General features: G+C 46.3%; 1 protein-coding gene across 1 annotated transcript; it reads right to left on the bottom strand.

Moving 5' to 3' along the window:
* Nucleotides 1–20,205: 20,205 nt before the first annotated feature.
* On the bottom strand, nucleotides 20,206–21,948 carry LOC120698278 (ubiquinol oxidase 2, mitochondrial-like). Its single transcript, XM_039981814.1, has 4 exons — nucleotides 21,568–21,948; nucleotides 21,318–21,446; nucleotides 20,712–21,200; nucleotides 20,206–20,598 (listed from the first exon to the last, which is right to left on the bottom strand). Exons 1-4 carry the CDS (start codon nucleotides 21,892–21,894, stop codon nucleotides 20,539–20,541), a joined length of 1,005 nt encoding a protein of 334 aa, XP_039837748.1. The 5' UTR covers nucleotides 21,895–21,948; the 3' UTR covers nucleotides 20,206–20,538.
* Nucleotides 21,949–23,500: the final 1,552 nt, after the last annotated feature.

The raw sequence follows: 23,500 nt of genomic DNA, 5'->3' as shown, positions 1-23,500 counted from the left end.
TTGCTCGAATGAATTTTGGCCTAAAAGGAAAGTTGTAGGATTTTGAAATTTGAACAACTTTCGTGTTCAAACTTTTTCGAGCTTCCATGGAAAATTTTGAGAAAAAACGCGAGTCAAACCCGTTGACCTCTCTTCTCTCTCTTTCTTCCTCCTCTCGCTCCCTTCACTGTTTCTGCACGGCAGAGAAGAGCAGCAGCGCTAGCGGCGCTAGGCCTGCCGCCACTCGCTATGCCGTCACAGCAGCCACTGCCGGCCATTAGTGCCTCTCTTGCACGCCCCGCTGACCTTCCCTCCCATCCCATCATTGCTGTGCCCCTGCTCGGCTTCGATGGCACGCCGCAACGCCGCCATAGCGACAAATGAGCCCGGCCACGCACCTGCCCGAGCCGCTGCTCACGGCCGGCCTTCAATGCCGCGCGCCATCGACACCCCCGCACTCCCTCCCCTCTCCCTGGCCGCTATAAAGGCCAAGCCGAGCCTCGCACGCGCGCACCAGAGCTCACCGCAGTCCGCCATGGCCGGCCCCTAGCAGGTCGCCGTGGAGCTCCCCTCTGCAGCCTCTCTCCTCCCCGTTTACTTTGCCACCCCTCGTTCCCGCTCCTCCCCTCTCCATTCCACCCCAATCCAAGCCCCCACTCCCCTCCCTGCGCCTTGGACCTCCGCCGCCCACGCCATTGCCGCTGCCGAGCACCACCCCATTGCGGAGCCCCCTCCTCCACCCCACCTCGTCCCAAATCGACACCCCAAACACCTTCCCCACAGCCCACTGAAGCTCCCCGACCCGCTCGCCTCCGCCCAAGGCCGTCGGAGTAGCGCAGCCGCCGTCCGCCCCTGTTCTACCACCGACGACCCCCGTCCGGCCATCCCCGACCCCGATTCGACCCACCATGGGGTAGCCCTCGGTCTCCCCTTGCTGCCCCACCTCTTCCCCCTCGCCGCCGGCGAGCCTAGACACCAGAAAAGGGCCGGCCCCACCCACCCCTTCTTCTACCTCCGGCCAAGGACCTGGTTGTGATTTGTTTTTAGGTCCCAGGGGGTTTTGCGCTAAACTCAAGGGCCTGTCTGCAAATCTCATTTTTCAGTTTTCGGTTTCAAACAGAGAACTTGTAAATTCGTTTACAAATCGTAGAAAAATCAGAAAAATGCAAACTCAGCTGTTCTGGAATCCTTGTGACTAGATCTACAACTTTTGTTATATACACTTTTTCATTTGCTCAACATTTTTTGCTTTATTTAAAATACAAAGAATAGGTCGATTTATTGTATCTCAAGTTCTTTGCATGTTCTAGTAGCCATCTTTGGCCAGTGAGTTAGACACTAGAAGTTTAGCTTTGTGTAAAAGTTCCATAGTCAGTTATCATGCCTAGCTATAGGTTTATTTAGGTCTTGCTTTATGCCTAGGTTAAGTAGATTGATTTTTTCAAGTTTTTATGCTACGTTTCTTCAGCTACAAATTCTACAGTATATCTATGCCATGGTATAGTTATAGTAGAAAAAGTTTGTTATTTTTAGTTAAGTGTAACTGGCCCAACAAATTAATAGCATGAGTAAATGTGCTAATTTAAGAAAAATAGTTCATGCACATGTAAAATTCTAATAATTTTTATATGGGTTAACATTGAGTATAGAACCATGCTGGTAAAATATGAGGCTCTGGAACTTGGTATAACTGTTTATAGGATTTAAACATGATTAATGTAGCATTATATTGTCCTATTTATCATGCTCTATTACTTGCTCCTTTAAATATGAAAAATTTATAGTATACTTACCATAAGTTTAGGAGCACTCAGTAAAAATTGTAGCATCTTTACTTGTATGGTTTGATCTGTATAAATAAATCTTGACCCTAGCATTAGCTGATTAATGTATTTTTAATACTTAATATGATCAATGAAAATAGCTGAAAATTTTATGGTAGGTTTTTACTTAAGTAATCGGCTCTCCATAAAAATTTCATCTTCAGAAACTATACCTATCATCTGTTTTGAATATTCCATGCTTGCACTTGAAAATAATCATTTCTAAAAATAACAAAACCCTCACTTACTTGATGAGGTTAGTCAGTTTAAGTTAAACCCGATAAACAACTGCCCCAGTGAGTTATAACTAAATTGTTGTACAACTTTATTTGAGCTTGTTGGAGTGCAAACTTGTAGCGGAGTGCTTGATGTTTCTTTTCCAACAAAAACAACTCATGCATATGCATTTCATATAGATACAACTACTCTCGCCAACGGTACGTACGAGCTGGTGCTGGAGTCCGAGAGTGAGCAGGGTGAAGCTCAAGTCAATCTAACTGAAGCCACTAAAGACCCGAACCAAGTTTCAGAAGAGCCCAAGGCTAGCTACACTCAGGAAGACAAGCCCCGGAGCATGACCTATTACCTTCAACTTTATGCCACTTATTGATCTATATACTTGTGCATTTAAGTTTACAGGAGTTGACTGAAACCTTAGTAGCATGATCCTAGGTACCTATGTTTGAACACTAGTATGTGTAGGTCGCTAGATAGCTATGCTAATGATTCGGTAGAAGTCGAGTGATTTCCTGTCATTCGCGAGCTTATAGGAGTTGAATGTCTACTACATGCTGCAATCATAAGGTCCATGGGCGGGGCTATGGTACTTGTGGATGCCCCGTCTATTTAGTGAAAAATGTTAAGGCCGCAGTGTGTGGTAGTGGTGGTTAAGCGTTTGAACGTACTAACCACATGCAGAGAATATGGTAATTGGTAAGCTTAAGTACCCGATGGAACCGGCCGTGGAACATACTCCCCACTGTCTGGTCTTTGTTCACGCACGGGTGCAGGGCACCCTAGGACGGTGGGCCTGTTCCATGCCCGGGGGAAAAGGGGAAAAGTTGCGTGGGTGACTTCATTCCCCATGCGTGTGTTTAGGTCTGTCTGGCCAGGTTAACAAATTCGATTCGAATCGTTCGTTTCTCGCGGATATTGAGACTGTTTAACCCTTTTGCCACAAAGAGTAAGAAGTGGAACAATGATGAGGAGGAATATGGTTGAATGATGAAAAATAATTGTTTTCCACCATGTATGTTATTGGAAAGATGCTCACTTAGAATGGTCAATTGAACTAGAATTTTGAAGCTAAAATTGGAAATTAAGGATTTACTCTTAGTTGCTTTTTGGCGAAACAAACCCCTCCAGCCAAAAGCCTTGCATGTCTAGGTAGTGGGCTAAGTATACCCATAGTCGGGTAAGCCTTGCGGAGTATTAGTATACTAAGCCTTGCTTGTGGCACAACTTTGTTTTCAGGTGATACGTTTGAATATCAGATAGCTAGCTTGACTTGGCCGTGTACTTTACCTCCTGGTTGGTCGGTGGAGTGGAATCCGACTCCGGCCAACGATGACAATGCCGAGTGATGTCATGTAAAGGCTTCATCATGACATCTTGTATCGTCATTTAGAACTCGCTTTATTTCTGCTGCAATTGAACTCTGAACTACTTTAAGTTTGACTTTCAAGTACCTTTCTAAGATTTCGAACTCGGTTTGTAATATTAAGTTAAGACTCTGTAATGTAATATACTTTTGAAATGTTGTACTCTCTGGACTCACCTTCGTGTGAGTTGCATGTAAGCTTTGGGTTTCGAATGCAGCTCAGGTGGTTTTATCGGGACTTTACCCGACTGGACTGTCGGATTACTCTGTTTGAAGTGCGTGTTAGCTGGGATTACCTTTATGGTGATGGTTAGCGCACTTGAGCCGGATTAATTCGGGCGGTTTTGCCACACCTGCAGCTTGGAAGCCTTATCCTTCAAAGCAGAATTATCCTGCTCCAAAGTCTCAACCCGGGCCTCTAGTAGCCTGACCTTCTCTGACTGCTCATGAGAAAACTTCTCAAGAGCAGCCACCTTCTCAAGCTGCAACTCCTGGTCGGCTGTCAACTAGAGACCCTCTCCAGTCCGCCGAAGGAGCTCGGCCTGCTTAGCGACTTGTTTGGCCAGACACTACCAACAAAGCACGGTCAAGACAAAGTACTCGTTGACTCAACAAAAGTACCCGAGCACAAGAAGCTACATACAGCTAGAGCAGAATGACAGCCCAGAATCTCCTGGGCTACAGTAGTCGATCCCTCAACTGGCTTCTCCGCCTCCTATTGTGATGGCTCCAGCGGAATCGGATCAACATTTGCCGCAGGCGGAGGACTCTTCGGCCGATCCCCGGTCCGCTTGTCTGAAAAATGCAGAGACATCAGCGAAGTCCGATAGAAAAAACAGTCGATCGCAACTCACATTGACTCACTAGTGCCAGCAGCAGCAGACTCCTTGCCCGCCTCCCCGAGGACCCGATCCGCCGCCGAGCCAGCAGCGGAATCAGCCAATCGATCCCCCTCTTTCGGCGAATCCAGAGGCAGCCGAGCAATATTTTTAAGGGAACCAAAAATCCCTTTCTCCGACTCATCAAACCCAAGAGCATCGGGATTGCTACAAAAAGAAGTACTCGACACTTCAACAACAAAATCAAAGGAAAACAGAAAGCAGTCGATCAACAATCACACTTACTGAGAGGAGTGTTTGATCACAAACTTCCTCAGTTGAGTAAACTCCGGGACCATACTCAGCCCCGAAGCACTCTGTCCCTTAGCAGAGCCACTCCCACCGGACTCAGCCGGCGCTGCGGGAGTCGAGATAGCCGGGCTCACAACAGAGCCCACCGCCTATCTCTTGGAAGGAGAAGGAGGCCTAAGAAGAGGAAAAGCCATCAAAACCAAGCGCAACACCCCAGAAAAGTACAACCCGTACTCACATGTCACTACTCCCAGTAGAAGCGGCGCTCCGCTTCCGAGTCCTCACAGAATCAACGTCTGGCTCATCCTCCGCCCGCTCCTGGACATCCGATGCCATCTGACTAGCCGAAGGACCTGCAAAAAAGATACAACTGTGATCAAACAAGGATCCAACGGCAATTTCAAACCAAAATAAGATAAAGGAAGTCAGATGCACACTTGAGTCAGTATACGCCAAAGGCACATCCTCAGGCAGCGGAGACCTACTCTGATAGTTTTCGGGATTAATCTGCATGAAAGATACCAGATCAACTCGACTACTCGACAAAAGTACTCGAACTACACTTCAGTAGACTACTTGAAATAGTACCTCCCGAGGACGCCTGACAGCACTGAAAGTCCCAGCAACATTGGTCGTCCCTAGCACATTCTTCAGCAGTTCCAACACCCGATCCTTCAGCTCATCTTCAGTAATCTTGGTTCGGGTATAACGGGAAGGATCCGCCTCTCCCGTATACTGAAAGCCTAAATTGATCCGCCGCTACAGCGGCTGGATCCTGTGCATCGACCAGTGCGCAATTACAGAAGCACCGCAGATCTGGTGATCCACCTTCAGCCTCTCAATCTCCCCAAGGAGAAAGTTAACCTGATCCCCCCTCCCCTTGGAATTCCAACTCGCTCTCTTCATAGGAGGGCCAGGATTGCGAAGAGGAAGGGAAGAAGAAATGTTCCTAACATAAAACCACATCGACTTCCAGTCGATGACTTTGTCACTCAAATCATAAGGGATGTACTTGGGTTTCCTCCCTTGGCAGAATTGCAACCCAGCTCCCCCAACTACATCTACCTTCGAATGGTTCGGATGGGATTTCAGATGAAAGAAATACTAAAACAAGTCAAAGTGGGGCTCGATCCCCAGGAAAGCTTCGCACAAGTGGACGAAAATAGAGATGTGGAAAATGGAGTTAGGGGTCAAGTGATGCACCTGAACCCCCCAATGGAAAAAGGAGGCCCCGGAAGAAATCAGAAATAGGAAAACCGAGGCCCCAAAGAACATGAGGAAGGAAAACAACAGATTCGTTCCCTTCCTCATGGGGAAAAGATTCCCTTGCAGATCCACGCCAACGGATCACGCTGCGGGGTTGAAGAAGATGCTTTTCCAGCAGATTCAAAAGGTGGGAGTCGGAGCACTTACTTGACTTCCACCCATGGACCTCTCCCTCGCCAACGGCAACATCGTCAACTTCCCCTTCAAAGCAGATCTCTTCGGCGCCATGAGAACGAGTCTCTCTCACCTCACGCTCGGGGGGCTAGCGGTGGCTAGTTTCTTGCGGCACTCGAGGGCGAGAACAGATAAGTTCAGTGACGGAGAAGAAGAAAGATGAGGAAGCGTGCTAATCCTAGATTTACTCAAGAGGTTAAATAAACAAAGCCAGTGGCAGTATGGTAAAATAACAAGAAGCCCAAAGGACAGGCACCGGTTTCAGAGTTATTTCAGCCAACAAATCCCGGTTTTCTCCACAGAAAGGGCGGAACAAACACAAAAACAGAAATTTCCATTCAGGGATTACATTCCAACAAAGGAGAATACACAGATCTCAAGGGGTTTCACCACTCGAAACCACTCGATCTCAGCTACAAAGAGGACAGCCCAAGGGCTGATACAAAGATACAAAGTTCATTACTCCCAAAAGGGAGTAACCTAGATACATTGAAGGAGGAAAAGGCTTGTTGTAAGAAGATATGGATGGATCCAGAACATCGCAAATCCTCTTCTTGCATCTGCTCTTCTCCCTGATATATTTTGCAACAAAAACAATGCCATCTCTCCAGAAGCCATCGGGGGAGACAACCATAGTCCCCACCCGAAAAGGCTTCGGACACGGCTTCCACCAGCTCTCTATCAAGACAACTAGGATGGTTGCGATGTGAGGAGCAAAGGCGGCAGCCTAAGAGAAAACAAGTGTTTGTGCTGCTCGCAAACACTCTTCTAGCACCTACAAGGACAAATCAAGTACTCCCATCAGGAGGTCAAGTACTCTCAAGCAAAAAACTCCACTTGGAACCCATCGCTACAACTACAAAGATTGAGGAAACAGGTGCCAGAGACACTGCTTAAATAGGAGAAGCAATAGAGCCGCAGCGCAGCCCGTGACAACCAAAGGCAAGGAGACTCACGGGTGAAACAGAAAAGATCTACAGTAGTACTCGCCACGTGAACCCACGGGCAAACAGTACACCGCACTGCCACCTTTTCAGAAGATTCGCTGCAGCACTGATGAGCTCAGAAAAAATGTAGAGGACACGATATTATCTCCTGGACCCTTAACCCCAAATCACATATTTGAATTCAAGGCTCAGGGGCTGCGGAATACGTGTCATAAAAGGTAACTTTTTTGAAAAAGCTCCTGATTTCAAACAAAAGGTCAAAGAACCCAGATGGCATCTGATCCTCAGCCTGATTCATCGAATCAAACCAAGGCTTGGGGGCTACTCAATATGGAGCGCGAGTACATCGCGCACCATATACCAAGACCGACTCAGGACTTGAGCACCTCACAGCCTCGACACAGCCGAAGAAGCACTCGAAAGACTACACAAGCACTCGAAAGACTACACAAAGCACTCGATGGACTCCGAGGATGGACAACCCGCTCCAGAGGTATCCGAAACGTTCGACTACATGAACAGAAGTCCAGAAGGTCTCAGAGTACTCAAAGAACATCTTCAGAAGCGCACGACGCCTGCAGGACTCGACTACGAAGACCTCAGGGGGCTTGTCAAACCTGGGGCAGCAGGACTGCTCACCAGGATGGAATATTCTAGCGTAGGGAGTAGTACATGGTTACGCCCTACCTCTTTTGTATCTACCCGAATAGGAGTAGAACTAGTCGACGGTCTCGGAAACTAGCCGAACCTCTCGGACTAGAATCCTCATAGAATTCGACAAGGACTTCCATGTAACCCTGCTCCCCCAGATCATATAAGGGCGAGCAGGGACCCCTCCAAAACATCAAAAAATACCAGAGGGAATACAAACCACCACACAGGACGTAGGGTATTACGCTCCAGGGGCCCGAACCTATCTAAATCCTTGTGTTTCTTGCACCATCGAGTTCTAATCTCGCCGAGTCCCTACTCATAACCACTCTCCTCGGGATACCCCTCGGAAAACCCGACGGTAAAACACCGACAATACAAACAACCACATAGGACGTAGGGTATTACGCTCCGGCGGCCCGAACCTGTCTAAATCTCTATGTTCTTTGCACCATCACGTTCTGATCTCAGCGAGTCCCTGTCTACAATCAATCTCCTTGGAGTATACCTCGGAGAGCTTGGCGGTAAAACACCGACAGCTAGCGCGCCAGGTAGGGGTCATCGCCAACGATCGTCGAAAAGAATTCGATGGCACCTCTCGACAACAACGTGATGCCTACCAATGTGACACCTCAGTTATCTAGCTTTTAGTGTATGAATGATTGTGTGAAATTAGTGTTTTCTTTGTTGGACAGTTCAAAAATTTTAGTGCAAAATTAGGGGCATTTTTGTAATTATGAGAAATTACTAGCCCCTTTTTTCAAAAAGTTTTATTTTAGGTGGTATTTTCAAATTTGTGAAGGGCTTTTTTTTGCGTATATGCTAGTAATCATTACTTGGCAGCTTTATTGCATTTTAGCCCAAATTTGGTGTGAATTTGCAATCAAAAAGTAATTTTCCTTTATTAAATAGAGTTCCTTTGAAATTTTGAAAATTTTTCAAAATCCTTTGATCCAATGACAATTTGCACAACATGAAAGTTGTAGATCTTGAAAAACTGAACAACTTTCATTTTGGGCACTTTTTCATTTGAGCCCTAGATCAATGGGAATTTTTAGTTATAGACAACCCCCTACACTATTCTGTATTTGCAAAATGATCCCCCTGTTCATCTTCAACCTCCCGCACCGCCGGGATTCCTGCTGCGCTGCTGCCGCTAGTTCCCTGCCGCGGTCTGGCCCTGCACGGCCGAATGGAGTGCCACCAGGGCTCCCCAAGCCTCTCCTGGCCCTACCTCATCCCTCTGCTGGCATCCTTCCCCCTCTTCCACGCCGCACCGCCGAGCCGCCCCTGTTTCTTCCCATCCGGCGAGCGCGCCGCCACAGTTTCGCCAGCCCGCCGCCTCCAGCCGCTCTATGTGTCACGCCTGGAGCACCCCGTCACCTCGAACCGCCTCTTGCTGGCACCAAATGCTCGTGCCACGCCACTCGAACACCTCCTCCGCTTGACACATCGCCGACTGCCATGGAGAAACCACGCCGCCGCCAAAATCGCCCCTTCGGCAAGCCTATCTCCCACAAAACCCTTTTCCCGTGCTCATCCTTCCCGTATTTGGCCTATAAAAGGCCAGGCCAAGCCCCATCGCCGCCTTCCTCCAACTCCGATGAGTCCCTGCCACTGTGGATCTGCCGCTCCAAACCCTCCCTGATCCCCACGACCTCCCAGTTAGCTCCACCTTGCTCCCACGAAGCTCGCTAGCCCCTTCTCTTTGTTAATCCTTCACCGGAGCGCCGCCATCGCCGTTCACCTCTGCCGCCATTCCCTCCTCCCCGCCAACGAAGCTCCTCCGACCACCCCGCATTCCACCCAAGCCACCCTACAGGTGCGCCTTGAGCTCCTATAGCTCCCTGGGCCCTCGGCCCTCGCCGCTGGCAAGCTCCCTCACCAGAATCCGGCCGACCCATCCCCTGCTTCTTCTACCTTGGTCCAGGGACCCAATTGCAATGGATTGTAATTCTTCTGAGGTCCTTTCTGAAAAAAGACCTTTCCTTTTTATTCTTTTCAGTGAACTTTGAAAAATCCTAGGAAATTGTAGAAAAATCAGGAAAATACCAAACTAATTTTGTTTTGTTCCTTGTAAATAGCTCTACAAGTTTGATGTTGTGAAGTTTTGCTGAAACTTTGTGTATCAAACTCTAAAAATAGGATTAGCTAGAATCCCTTTTTAATTGTATTTAATGTTCCAAAAATTATTTTGCTTGTGAGCTTTTGACCATATGCTCTTTAGAGTATGTCAAGCTCTATAAAATTTTCTACACCCATTAATGAACTATAACTTTTGTTTTCAAAATTTTCTTTCTATGTTTTAAATTGTGTCTATAAGAAATTATTTACATAATTCTTGTGGATTGTTTTAGTGAAATAAAAACTCCTTTTCCATGTCATTTTATGAAGTTTCACTATATTTACTTTGACTCTATAAACATTTGCCCAATAAAGTAAAATTATTAAGATTAATCTTAATATTTACTTTATTGATTTTTTCAACTTTATAGTGAAGGAAAGCTATACTTAAGCACCTCACTATATTTTCAACTTTTGCATTTCATATAGAAGTCACCCCATTAGCAGACGGAACCTACGAGCTCATCCAGGATCCAGACCGTGATTTTTCTGAAGCTCAAATTAATACTGTGGAATTAACTGAAGACTCGAACTTCAATTCGGAAGAACCCCAATATACTGCCTCTATAGACACCTCTACAGGCAAGCCCCGGTGCATAATCCTATTAATTCAAATTATGCCACTTATAGTTACTTTTTATTTGTGAATTTAAGTTATTGGAGTTGAATGAAAACCTTAGGTGCATAATTCTAGCTTCCTATTAATTGAACACTAGAATCTGAGTTCGAATAGATGCTATGCTAATAGGACCGGTAAAAGTCGAGTGATTGCCTGTCACTCGCGAGCTTTATAGGAGTTGATTGTTTATTTTCTGTAATCACTATAAGGATCATGGACGGGTTTGGTTATAAGCTTCATATTGAAATCCGTCTGTGTTGATGAACTTGATAAGGCCGCAGTGTGTGGTAGCGGTGATTAAGCATTTAAAAGTACTAGCCACATGCCGTGAATTATGGGTAAGTGGCAAGCTTAGTAACTCCTCGGCCCGGCAAATGGACATACGCCACACTCTCTCTTAGAGATAGGAAGTTAATTTATAACTAAAATTTATTTTATGTTGCACAACAAACCACGGGTGCAGAGAAGAGCGGTTCTCTTGTAGTCGGGGAGAGTGGCGCTAATCCATGAACCGGAATGAGAAGCAAACGGTTGTTTGGGAGTGACTCAACAATGCTCCAAGCGTGTGTGTTAGGTTTATCCTTGCAAGGTTGGAAATTCGATTCAAAATCATCCGTTTCTCGCGGAAATTGAGACTGCTTGATCCCTTTGCCACATAGAGTAAGAAGTGGAACATTTATGATTCATAATATGGTTGAATGCAAATAAATCTTCTACCATGTTTGTGTAGATAGGTGCTTACCTAGACTGGTTAATCCAACTAGAACCTAAAAGCTAAAATTTGAAAGTAAGGATATACTCTTTGTTGCTTTTCAGCAAAAAAAACCCAGAGCCTTCATAAGCTTTGCATGTCTAGTTAAAGGGCTATGTTATACGCCTAGACGGGTCAGTCTTGCTGAGTATTAGTATACTCATACTTGCTTTTAACAATGTTTTCAGGAATGCCTTCTGATGATCACAACAATATTATGACTTCGCCTAGTGGTTTACCTACTGGCTGGTCTATGGAATGGGAACCTTCTACCAGCTATGGTTCGAATGAATGATGTCATGTTCGGGCTTATTATGACATCACCCCTATGACGTTGTGTAATATCGTGTTTTACTTTCCGTTGCAGAACTTCCCTTTTATACTTAGTTTTCCTTTGAAATAAATCTTGTAAAAGCTAAAGCTTCGGCTTACTAGTTACAAAACGCTGATGTAAATTACACCCCTTATCTATGTGATGAAATATTGTGGAATGTTGTATCTCTGACTCGCCTTCGTGCGGGATGTATACTTGTATTACAACCCGGTATCAAGTGGTTTCATCGGGATATTACCCGACATACCAATGATTATACCGGTTGAGGTGCGTAGTGCACTCAAACTGGTATATTTCAAACTGGTTCTGCCACAACCAAAGGCACCACCTTCTACGTCGGCTCTTGGGTTTTCGTCGCTAATGGCTCGGGTGGCTTCGACAATCACCTGATCGACCCCAGTGCACCAGAAACATTAGAAGCCGCACGACATCAGGAAGGCAATGGCTTCATTGACCAACTAGATGAGATTCCACTCCCGGTTCACGTCAAGGAAGCCCGGAATCAACCCGATTTCGACGTAACCACACCTAAAACCCTTTTCGAGCTGGAAGAGGACTTGGACAATCTTTTGGAAATTACCAGACAGGACGCCATCGTTGACCGAGAGGACCCCACGTCTGAAACCCAACAAGACCCTGTCCAAGACAGCATAGAGCTCCCAGCCAACACGGTTTCGCCCATTACGATCGAGAATTACCTCAAGGATCTAATGGCAATTCCGCGCCCACGAGTAGACAACTCCGAACTACTCGACAGCATTGATCATGTCTCCTCTAACCTCTCAGATTGCATCAATCTCGTAGAGTCAACTCTCCGCAAAAGAAAATCAGGCATCAAGCACAAAGAAACTAGTCCCCAATCACCAAAAACGCGCGACATCTTCTCGGGCCTTAATCGCATCGATGACAAAATTGCTTACTGCATTAAACTAGCAGAGGATACGCTCAACTCAGGGCGTTCCAGCGAGCAGGAAGAGCCAGGACTCATCAACCCATGGGCAATAGGAGAATACAACCCACGAACTGTTCGTTCGGGTACTATTTCCCCTGAGGCTAACTTGATTCACTCGCTGGGACCCTCCAGTGAGGACACCCTCCCAGAACTATCAGACATTGATCGCGACCAAGCATTCATCGACTACCTCGATGAACTTGACGGCCCAATCTCTAATGATGAGCTCGCCGAGTGGTCAGACGACATAGATCTTTTCATGGAAGGATTGTCAAATCCTGACAACCTCGAAGGACTCTAGGAACAGTCAAAAGCTAAGAAGCTTTGGGATGAGTCTCAATCTAGATTGCCAAGTTGACTGGATAAGTATCTGGCAACAACACATCCTCCTGACGACTCTGTTCTAATCGAAGCCTACATGGGGCGATGGTGCAACACTATTCACCAAACAACGAGTGACAGCCAAGACCCGCCATCGCCAACACCTGCGTTGCACCAACACATGCCATCGCTATTTTCTCCAGAAGAACTCGAAAACTTGGAAAAATACAATGGCTTCATGAACGACCTTTCCATCCGAGTAAAGGGAGGATGGCTTCCTCCAAACACTCCCTCGTATGATGAAGACCTTCTTCGCCACACCCTCGGACTATCACCCCGTATAGGTTCAAACACCAATTTCTGTCCTGATTCTGATAAAAATCAGGGGGCTTGGATTTCCAAAAATCAAATCCAATTCAGAGAAGGAAACAGAGTCCAACCAGAACTCTAGTCTCTGCAACCCTTTAAAAAGGCCCCTCCACGGACTGAAAAGGGAGAACAGGCTACAAGACCGCTAGTTTTCAGAAGACGTGGAACTCCCGTTCCAACAAGGTGTTCCGCTGCAAGAAGAAGACGACGACCAGAAGACCCACTTCAAGGACGCGAGATTTCCATGGCAATAATCTCTGAGATCTAGGAACACAACGACGACCCCATGGAACGAGTCGACCTCATCAACTACAATTCCAGCGACTACGACGAATTCCTCTCGATGCAGAGGCTACTGAGACAGAAGCCGTAAACTATGAGATTCCATCACTTCCTCTAGGTGTCACAGTCATCGTGCACCTGGATGATGAGCAGAACGAATTGAAGAAGATCCGCAATCAGAAGAGATGCATGAGGCGTCGCCTTCACAATAGAGCATCGTCAATAACTTGGCGACTCCTTTGACTACTCCAACAGTGATCTCCGCAACGACATCAACATCGGGCGTGATGCCCGCACAGTCATCATCAATATAAGGAAAGAACGTGAAGAAGCAGAAGCATACAATCCAACTTCTAACTTTCGACTACCCGACACCTGCGAGTGCAACTCGCGCAAGCGCCGCCATATCATTCCTACACCCCCTCCACCACCAAAGGAACTGAAGATTGACGCTATCCACCGCAGGCTCCATGCTAAGTGCTTTCTACACCCCAAGGTAAAGCACTTGAGTTCCCAGTGCATCAATCTGCGCAGAGCCCTAGGAACACCTCCGCCTCCTGCCGATGAGGGCGCAAGCGCATAGTGAAGATGGAACTCATGTTCCAAGTTACCATAAGTTTTTATCGCGACTAGCTATTTTTTTCTTGTACCGTATACAAGGGCCGATTTGCACTACCACCAAATGTTTGGTTGGGTTATGAAACACCTGTATCGAGTCAAGTGTCTACAAATTTCTTATCAAATACAAGGGCGTATTTCACTACCCCCAAAGTGTTTGGTTGGGGTATGAAACACCTGTATCGAATCTACTTCAAGATGAGATCAAGTACTTTATCCAAGTAGTAGTCGGTTGGGTCAAACCAACTCAGGGCCAACCCCCGGTCTCTCCGATGAAAAGACTAGGATGGGTCAACCCGAGTTAGGTTCAAGCCCCGAACTATTGTCAGAATCATGAAAAGTTTTTGAATAAGAGGATCATCGAATGCTTTATGCTCAAAAAGTCGACGTAACAAAAAGAAGGATCGTCTTCACGCTACTTGATTGCACTAGGCAAAGCGCTAAACCCTTCAGGGCTTAGTGAAATCGGGCCAAGCAATCTTATACTACTCGATTGCACAAGGCAGAGAGCTAAACCCTTCAGGACTTAGTGAAATCGGGCCAAGCAATCTTATACTACTCGATTGTACTACGAGAGCGCTACACCCTTTGGGGTTTAGTGAAATCAAGTAGTCAATCTCTTACTACTCAATTGTACTACGGGAGCGCTAAACCCTTTGGGGTTTAGTGAAATCAAGTAGGCAACCCTCTACGGCTACTCGATTGTACTACGGGAGCGCTAAACCCTTTGGAGTTTAGTGAAATCAAGTAGGCAATCTTCTACGGCTACTCGATTGTACTACGGGAGCGCTAAACCCTTTGGGGCTTAGTGAAATCAAGTAGGCAATCATTTATTACTAGATTGCAATAACAGAGCGCTAGATCCTTAAAGAGTCAGTGAAATCAAGTTAGGCAGCCTTATACTACTCGTCCGACATCGGCAGTTTTGTACCATTCGACTACCACGGTACTCGACAGATAGCCAAGAAAGGCATGCATCAACATACAATGGTATCAACTCAAGCCGGACGACTTACTCGACTACTTGTGACCTCTTCTTGCAAGAGAACATACTGCACAGATAAGTCGAGTGCTTCTCATATTCATATTACACATAACATATTTTTTGCCAAATTTCTCAAATTCTGTGCAGGACAAATATGTTCATGACAACAAAGAATATTACAACACAACTGTTTACGCCTCTCCATCTGAGGGCTGCTCCAATGAACACATAATCTTATCATTAATGGGTTTTACCTCCGCGACATATTCAGAGAATTTATCGTCTGAACATCCCTCAGCTAACCCATCGCCAATAAGAGCCAAGTTTGCTGTAGGCCAAAATGATTTCACTAATCCTAAGGCATGAGCCAGATATTGCTTTGAGGTATGAGACAGGAAGCTTGTGATCTTCTGGGGAGCTTCATGAAGACGTTTCACAAGAGTCTTGTCACCCGCTTCACTCTCCTCAACCATCTCGACAATCACCTGAGCTGCTGCCTCTAGATCGGCTAGTTGTTTAGCCTTAAGATCCCGATCAGCCGCCAAGTCTTTGATTTGCTTCATGATATCGACAAGCTGCTTATCTGAATCAGCCTGGATCTTGGTCAGCTTCTCCACAGCATCTGTATGACGGTACATAATATTCGTCAAATCGGTCACCAATTCCTCTTTTGTTACTAACAATTTTTTGAGTTCTGTGTGAATACAAGACGACTATAAGTATCAATACACAGAATACAAGGAGACATCGACTACTACGTGGCTACAAGAAAGGAATATACAAGGGAGTTACCTTTATTTTCCTTTACCAAATTCTTGTTCTTCTCCTGCAGTTTGTTGCTCCTCTCTTCGAGGACGCTCTTGTCTTTTCCTAGAGTATCCACTCTAGTCTGCAGGAGATCAACTTGTTTCTTGTGCTCGGCCTTCAGCTTCTCAAAAGCTTCTTGAAGATCTGCGGCTTCCTGGATTTGACATTTTTGATCCAGAGAAAGCCGCTGGCCCTCTTCAGCGTCTTGAAGTTTCTGGGCCTGGGAAGCAGCTTGTTTGGCCAGTTGCTGCAACAAGGAACTTGTCACGAATACTAATCATCTGATAAAAGATAAGTACTCGATAATCTAAGTACTTACAGCCAAGAACTTCTGACTTTCTGAGATTTTCTTTATACAAAAATCTGCCCCTTCTGTCGACTGCTTTATGTTTTCTTGCAGTTGTTTCTGCTTAGCTTGGTCGACTTCCAGAGCAGCTTCAGTGGATTTCGGCAGATCCACCAACTACACATCTGCAAGAATTAAGGAGTTAATAAAGGATGTACAAAACAAGTCGACTCCTACAAGACATCAACTCCGAGCTCTTACCAGTATCTGCAGAAGAAGTCTTCTCTGCCGTGACTTCCTTTCGCACACCCGTGGGAGTCTGCTCCGATTGGCCAGAAGGAGTATCCCTGGCCTTTGGCTCCGATTGAACTTAAGTGATTGGAGGATCTGGCAGGACCTGGGAGACATTATCGACTGGTTTAGTGGTCTGGGGATCTCCCAGATCCACAACCCTAAAGTCGGCGGGTTTGCTATAAAAGATAACAAGCATCAGAAAACAAGAATCCAACTAATGGTGATATAGCACGAATCAGAAAGGATTCACTTACTGAGTGGATTTCTTGACGGACAACTTCCTTGTCCTCAGCAGCTTGGAGACGACAACGGTTGTCCCCGACTGACCCTACTCTTTCGGCATCTGAACAGAGTCAGTCATCGCGCTACCCCCAGGGCCGAACTGGGCGAACGCAGCAGGACTGGCAGCCGAGCTGCGCCTCCATTTTTTTGATAGAGAGTGGGGCCTATCAAGCATAGTATGATTAGATATCAAAGCATGCTCTTTGGTATTCGAAGCCGGAATATATACTTGTCATCTCCATCGCCACCAGTCGACGGCGCCTTCCGCTTCCGTGTCCCCGCCGACTCGACTTGGGGCTCACTATCTGCCACATCATGTTGGGCAAGTAGAGTTCGGCTCCCAACATCATCACCGCCACCCGAAGGACCTGTCCATGCATCAACAACATATGGATCAAATTCAGTCTAAGTATTCGAAACAAAGGGAAACAAAAGCAAAGCTTTTAGATGCACACATGAGTCAGCATGTGCGCCAGGCACAACTTCAGGAAGAGGAGGCCTACTCTGATAATTTTTGGGGTTAATCTGCATGAAAAGTTCCAGATTAACATGACTACTGGAATGTAAAAGTACTCGCTACTCAATACAATTCGACTACTTGAACAGTACCTCCCGAGGACATCTGCCGGCTTTAAATGTCCCCTTGATACTGGCCTCTCCAGTAACACCCTTCAGCAGTCGATCCACTCAATGCTTGAGATCAGCGTGAGAGATCTTGAATCTAGTATAGCAAGTGGGGTCCTCTTCGCCGGTGAATTGGAATCCCAGATGCACTCGCTGTTGGAGCGGTTGAATCCTCCGGAGCGACCAATGTGTCACCACCGAAGCTCCGCTGATTAGTTCTTCTTCTTCAACAAATCTATCTCCCCGAGGAGAAAGTGAACTTGATCTACATTCTCCCCCTAGAATTCCAGCTAGCCCTATTAACCAGAGGACCAGCGGATCTTCGGGGTAGGGAAAGCGACTGGTTCTCGACATAGAACCAAAGGTCCTTACAGTCGATAACCCTATCAGGCATCTTATAAGGGATGTACTTTGGACCTACACCCTGACGCAACTGTAAATCCACACCCCCCACTACATCTATTTCGGATTCACTGGGATGTGGTTTCAAGTGGAAGAGGTGTTGGAAAAGATCAAAATGGGGTTCGATCCCTAGAAAAGCTTCACATAGATGAACAAAAATGGAAATATGAAGAATAGAATTTGGGATCAAGTGATGCACTTGAGTCCCCCAGTGATGCAAAAGACCTCGGAAGAAATCAGAAGTGGGGATTCCGAGGCCGCGAAGAACATGAGATTGAAAAATCACGGTTTCATTTGGTCCCTTATGCGGAACCAAATCTCCTACAGATTTTCGCCAGTGAACCACTTCACGCGGCTGGAGAAGATTCTCCTCTGCAATACCTAAGAGATGGAAGTCAGAGCACTTACTCGCTCTCCATCCCTCGGTCTCCACTTGGTCAGCCACACCGCCCGCCTTTGCCTTCCCCTGGACCTTCTTGGGCACCATAAGGATGAGGGGAGCAAACCCTATTGCTTCACGCTCGGGGGCTAGCGGTGGCTAGTTTCTCGTAGCAAGAAGAGGCAAGAGCAGAGGAAATGGCGGCGGCGGACTGAACTATGCTTGGAAGCGCACTTAACCTAGGTTTAACCGAGCGGTTAAATAACCTAGGTAATGGCAATTTTGTGAATATCTGGAAGCCAAAGGGCCACGCGCCAGTTAAAGAGTTATCTCAGGCGATAATTCAGGGATTTTGCAACAGAAACCAATCTGTCCCGGAAAATCAGAATTTTCTCATAAGTATTAGCACTTTTCTGAGATTACATTCTGAAAAAAGGAAGTACACAGATCTAAAGTACTAAAACTACTCGATTCTACTCGAGGTAGCTTACACAAGATACATCAGCCAATGGCTGTTAAAAAACCTCAAATCTTGTTATTCCCAAGAGGGAATAAACTTAGAACATTCAGGAAGAAGAAATTGGAAGAAAGAAAGACATGCAATCTTGAGAACATCGCAAATCCTCTTCTTGCATCTTGAAAAGGAATTTATCCTTCTTCCTGATATATTTCTGCAACAAAAACAATGCCATCTCCGGAGATGCCATTGAGGGGAAAACCATTCAGAGGATTCCCACAAGTATGACACCACTAGTCTGCTGCAACCTCTGAAACTCCATCTACCTCTGACCACCCAGGTACAAGATGCCTATGATGGTTCGGATGTATGAAGCAAGACCGACGGCTAGGAAGACAACAAGTATTCTTGTTGCTCGCAAATACTCTTCTAGCACCAGTTTCTAAACAAAAAACTACTCCTATTAGGAGGTTGAGAGCTTTCCAAAGAGAAACTCCAACTAAGAGCCATGGTTGCTAGGGGGGAATAACTCTGGAAGCAGCCTCACCCGTTCATTTATAGACAGGGGTAAGCTTCTGAGCATGAGCCTGGGACACTATAAGACAAGGCATTCACGGGTGGAGCAGGATAGATTCCATCTACAGTATGCAGCATGTGACTCTTATACAGATTCACTTTATCTCAAAAGTGACTTTATTCGAAAGATCACATCAGGTACTTTCGATGTAAAGATAAAAAGTATGTCACGACTTTGGGCCCTTAATTCCAAATCATGAGATTTAGATTCAAGGCTCGGGGGCTACTAGATATGTGTCATAAATGGCATATTTTTCAAAGGTAATTTGAATTTCAAATGAAGATTTGAAAGAATTTTGAAGACTAATTTGACCCTCAGCCTGATTCTATGATTCAACCTATAAGACTCGGGGGCTACTCTATATGGAGCGCGAGTACTTCGCGCACCATATATGAATGAAAGAAAATTCGGGGCGTGAGCACCTCATATCCTCGATGCAGCCAAAAAAGTACTCTGAAGACTACTCGAAGCACTCGATGAACATAAGACTAGGTGATGAACTCCATAAACAGTCGAAGCACTCGAAGACGCCTTTAGAAGCACTCGACGCATGCAGGATTCGACTACAAAGAGCTCGGGTGCTTGTCAAACCCGGGGCAGCGGGACTGCTCATAGGCGTGGAATATTCTAGAGTAAGTGATAGTACATGGATATACCTTACCCTATTGTAACTACTCAGATAGCAGTAGGACTAGTTGATGTACATGAAAACTACTCGACCTTATTGGAGTAGGACTCTAATAGTACTCGGCTAGAACTTTCCATGTAACTCTATCCCCCCAATATTATATAAGAGCGGGCAGGGACCCCTCCAAAACACAATGACTTTCCATGTAACCCTGCCCGCCCTTATATGGTCTGGGGAGACAGGGTTACATGGAAAGTCCTAGCCGATTACTAGTAGAGTCATACTACATCATAGTCGGGTAGTTTCCTAGTACATCAACTAGTTCTACGCCTAACCGGATAGTTACAAATAAGGTAAGGTACATCCATGCGCTATCCCTTACTCTAGAATATTCTACGCCTATGAGCAGTTCCGCTGCCCCGGATCTAACAGGGGGTGACGTTAGATTCCCTGCACTGTATTCTATGGTATTTAGTTTGAAAATCTTCGTAATCAAACAACAATTAGAATTCTAAGATAATAGAAAAATTGAAACTGAAGTTCGTAAAGTCGTAAACTTCTCAATTCTTAAGAGAAATAGAAAGCTTCACATCTCAAATATGGCATAAACTAAACTCCCAATATATACATTGATTTAGCTCAAATCGACGTCAAACGAAGACAGAGAATCAAACTCAAACAGAAGCAGGAAGCTCAAATCGACGTCAAACTAAGACTGGGAATCAAACTCCAAACGAAACTAATATACACAGGAAAGGAACAGGCAGATCTTGCAGGTATGTCCGGAAAGAGCAACGATCATTGCGTCCATCCGAATTTATTCAGTTTCTGACACGCCTTCGTGGTTTTTACTAGCTAGCTCCTGGTTCTTCTTTTCTCAGTGGTACCCTATCGGCGCCGCTATCTCCCGCAGCGCATGCCCCTGGTGATGGATGTCCTGCACGCGTTCCCGTGCAAAATTCAGAAAAAAACATTGCACAACGATTAGCGGCAGCGCACACCGTACCCCTGGATGGTCGGATGCATATGTTTGGTACGTAGCTAGCTTACCGATGCGTAGTGGTTGACGTCGCGGTGGTGCGCCTCGTCCGCTCGGACAACCTTGACGACGTCCCTGAGCGTCGCGCCGGCGGGGAGGCGCCAGTAGTCGATGGCAATGGCGGGCGCTGGCACGTCCTCGATCTTGCCGGCGTCGATGTCGCGGAGGAACTCGGTGTAGGAGTGCACGGCCTCCTCCTCGAGGTAGCCGACCATGCGGTGCGCGGTCGCGGGGGAGAGGAGGTAGGCAGCGAGGTACGCGTGGAGGAAGACGCCCTGCACGGCGACCACGAGCGCCCGCTCGTGCCACCGCGGCTGGGACACCTCCATGAAGGTCATAAGGTGCATGCGCTCGTTCTCGGCCTCCTCCAGCAGCGCCCGGATCCACCCGCCGCTCTGCTCGAAGCGCCGCAGCGACCGGAGGTGGAGCACCGCGCCGGCCACCATGCCAGGCACCGCGGCCACCGTCTCCAACATCATCGCGCGGCAGCCGTACCTCCTCTGCGTGCGAACATTATTCATTTCGAATTTAGTGAAGAAATCGTTTCGATTCGGGCGGGGGGCTGTTTGTAGTTTGGCAAGGGAGACAGCAGCTAGGCAGCTAGCGGTAGCGGGTACCTGGAAGAAGATGTCGGTCGGCCAGCGCATGGCCTTGACCGTCCACCGGGCCATCTTGTCCCCCAAGGTCACCGGCTCGTGGTGCTTCATCAGATCGATCGACACGTCCGCCTCGTAGGCGTCCCAAGGCTGCAGCCAAGAGATGCATCGGCCGGCCATGGATGAGTTCCACGGTGAAAAATGGAAATCGTTACAATTAATTAAACGGCACGAACTCACGACACGGCTGAAGCAGGACGACAACACGTACCCTGAAGCACGACCACTTCCACTTGGTGCCGTCGTCCTTGACGACCCGGGTCGGCGACACGCCCCAGTAGCTCGCCGTCTCTTTCTCGTGCTCCGTCTTCTTCTCCTTAGCGCTCACCGCCGGCTCCATGTCGAAGCTGCTGCCTGGCACTGGCGCCGCCGTCGCCGCCAAACGGGCGCGTGCTATGCAGTGCGTAGGCACCGCTGGGGCGCACATGGACATGGGCGAGTGGCCGGCGACCGACCCCATCGAGAGAAGACGCGATCCCGAGAGAGTGATCGTCGCCGCCGACCCCGCGGCACGCCGCGCTGACTGCAGCATGGTCATTTATTTCCTGCTGCTGCGGTGGTCTGCCTAGTTAAGACCAACTGTCTTGTCAATTGTGGTGTGGTCTAGAGATCAAGAGAAGGGGTTTATATAAGGCCGTCCAACAGTGGGCGGCGATTAAAAATTAATTCGCAGTCGCTGGCGATTCTTTCGTCGCCAGCTCATGAGACAGCGTGGCCCGTGCTGCTCTGTTTTTACGGCTTTGCATTGGGTTGTTGATTAAAAGGTTATTGAAGGGGTAGTCTTTTACGTTACCTCATTGTGTCGACATGGTATAGCTGAAACTGGAATGAGATGGCCTTTTCGAAGGGGAGCGAGAGAGATTGTAGCTGTCAAGTTGGCAGCTGGCCTGACTGGGGCCCACATGCAATTGCCAATTGGAGTTAGTAACATGAAAAAGGTGCATTCCTCTCTCTCCCTATTCTAATTTTACAGGATTGCTAGCAAATAATTTAAGCTTTCCTCCTCTTTATACTTGATTTTTTGGTGCCTTGAATGTGTGCCAAGATTGTGCTTAGCAATGGTCGCTAGAAGTCATGCATTTTAGATCATCCAATACATGAATTTTAATTTTCTTCATATCTTAGTTACAATCAGTTTGTAAAAGTTACTATTACTTTGTATGGAAGTTAAGACCAATTTCATTTACTATCGGTCATCTAATTAAATGGAACATTCGGGTATTGAGGTCACCAATAGCATTTGGTCCTTCTCTTTTACAAAGCCAGATCAAATCTTAGTTGCATCTCTTAGGGCCTGTTTGTTCAGCTATAGATTAAAAAAACAAAATATATGTATAGATAGCTAATGACCTCTGAAAGCTTGTAGATCTCAGATTGCTAGATTGGTATACGTTTATCTTGAGCAGACTACAGTTTCATGATTTTGTGGGACACCCAGACAGGTTCGTTTTATTTAGTGTCCTATTGACCAAATTTCCCATTACAGTTAGGGGTAGATTGTTATAATCTAGTATTGTAGGTAGTGTCGGTGTTTGTTTAAGCTTTGGATTGTGCAACTATAGTCTAGCATTTGCAAGGGTAAAAAAAAACTGAAAACCGCAAGAAAATTGGAAGGCTAAAAACATATATAGGTATTATAAACCATTTTTTGGGGAAAAAAGTAGGTGTTAGAAACCCTAAGATACGTAGGTCTTGCATTGGCAATGGATAAGACTAATAGCTACTCTTCGATAACGATAAGCATATATATATAAATTGCATTTATACATCTTTTGGGTTGGTGCTAGGGCATATTTTTGGCTAAAATGCCACACACCTTTTTTGTAAACCATGTGTAAAATATGGCTAATGATTTAATCACGACATCTTAACAAGGTTTTATTACCAAAATGAATTAAAGTATAATGTGTTGGGGTAAAAGTGCGGTGAGTCATAGTTGTGGTAGAAAATTGAACAGCCTAAGAGATTGTTGTTTCGTTTGACGAAAGAATACTTCTATTATTTTATCTCACTATCTTAGAAAATCCCTTGTGGCAATGTTAGAGTCGCCACAGGACGTCTTGTGTGACTGTTTGTATAAAAATCTTAAGGTCAAAGATACTTCTTTATTGGCTCCCTTATCAAAGCTTAATGCATTCTTCATT

The sequence above is a fragment of the Panicum virgatum genome, chromosome 1K (genome assembly GCF_016808335.1).
Source record: "Panicum virgatum strain AP13 chromosome 1K, P.virgatum_v5, whole genome shotgun sequence".
In the NCBI taxonomy this organism is placed as follows: Eukaryota; Viridiplantae; Streptophyta; class Magnoliopsida; order Poales; family Poaceae; genus Panicum; species Panicum virgatum.
This window is presented reverse-complemented; position numbering and strand designations above follow the sequence as displayed.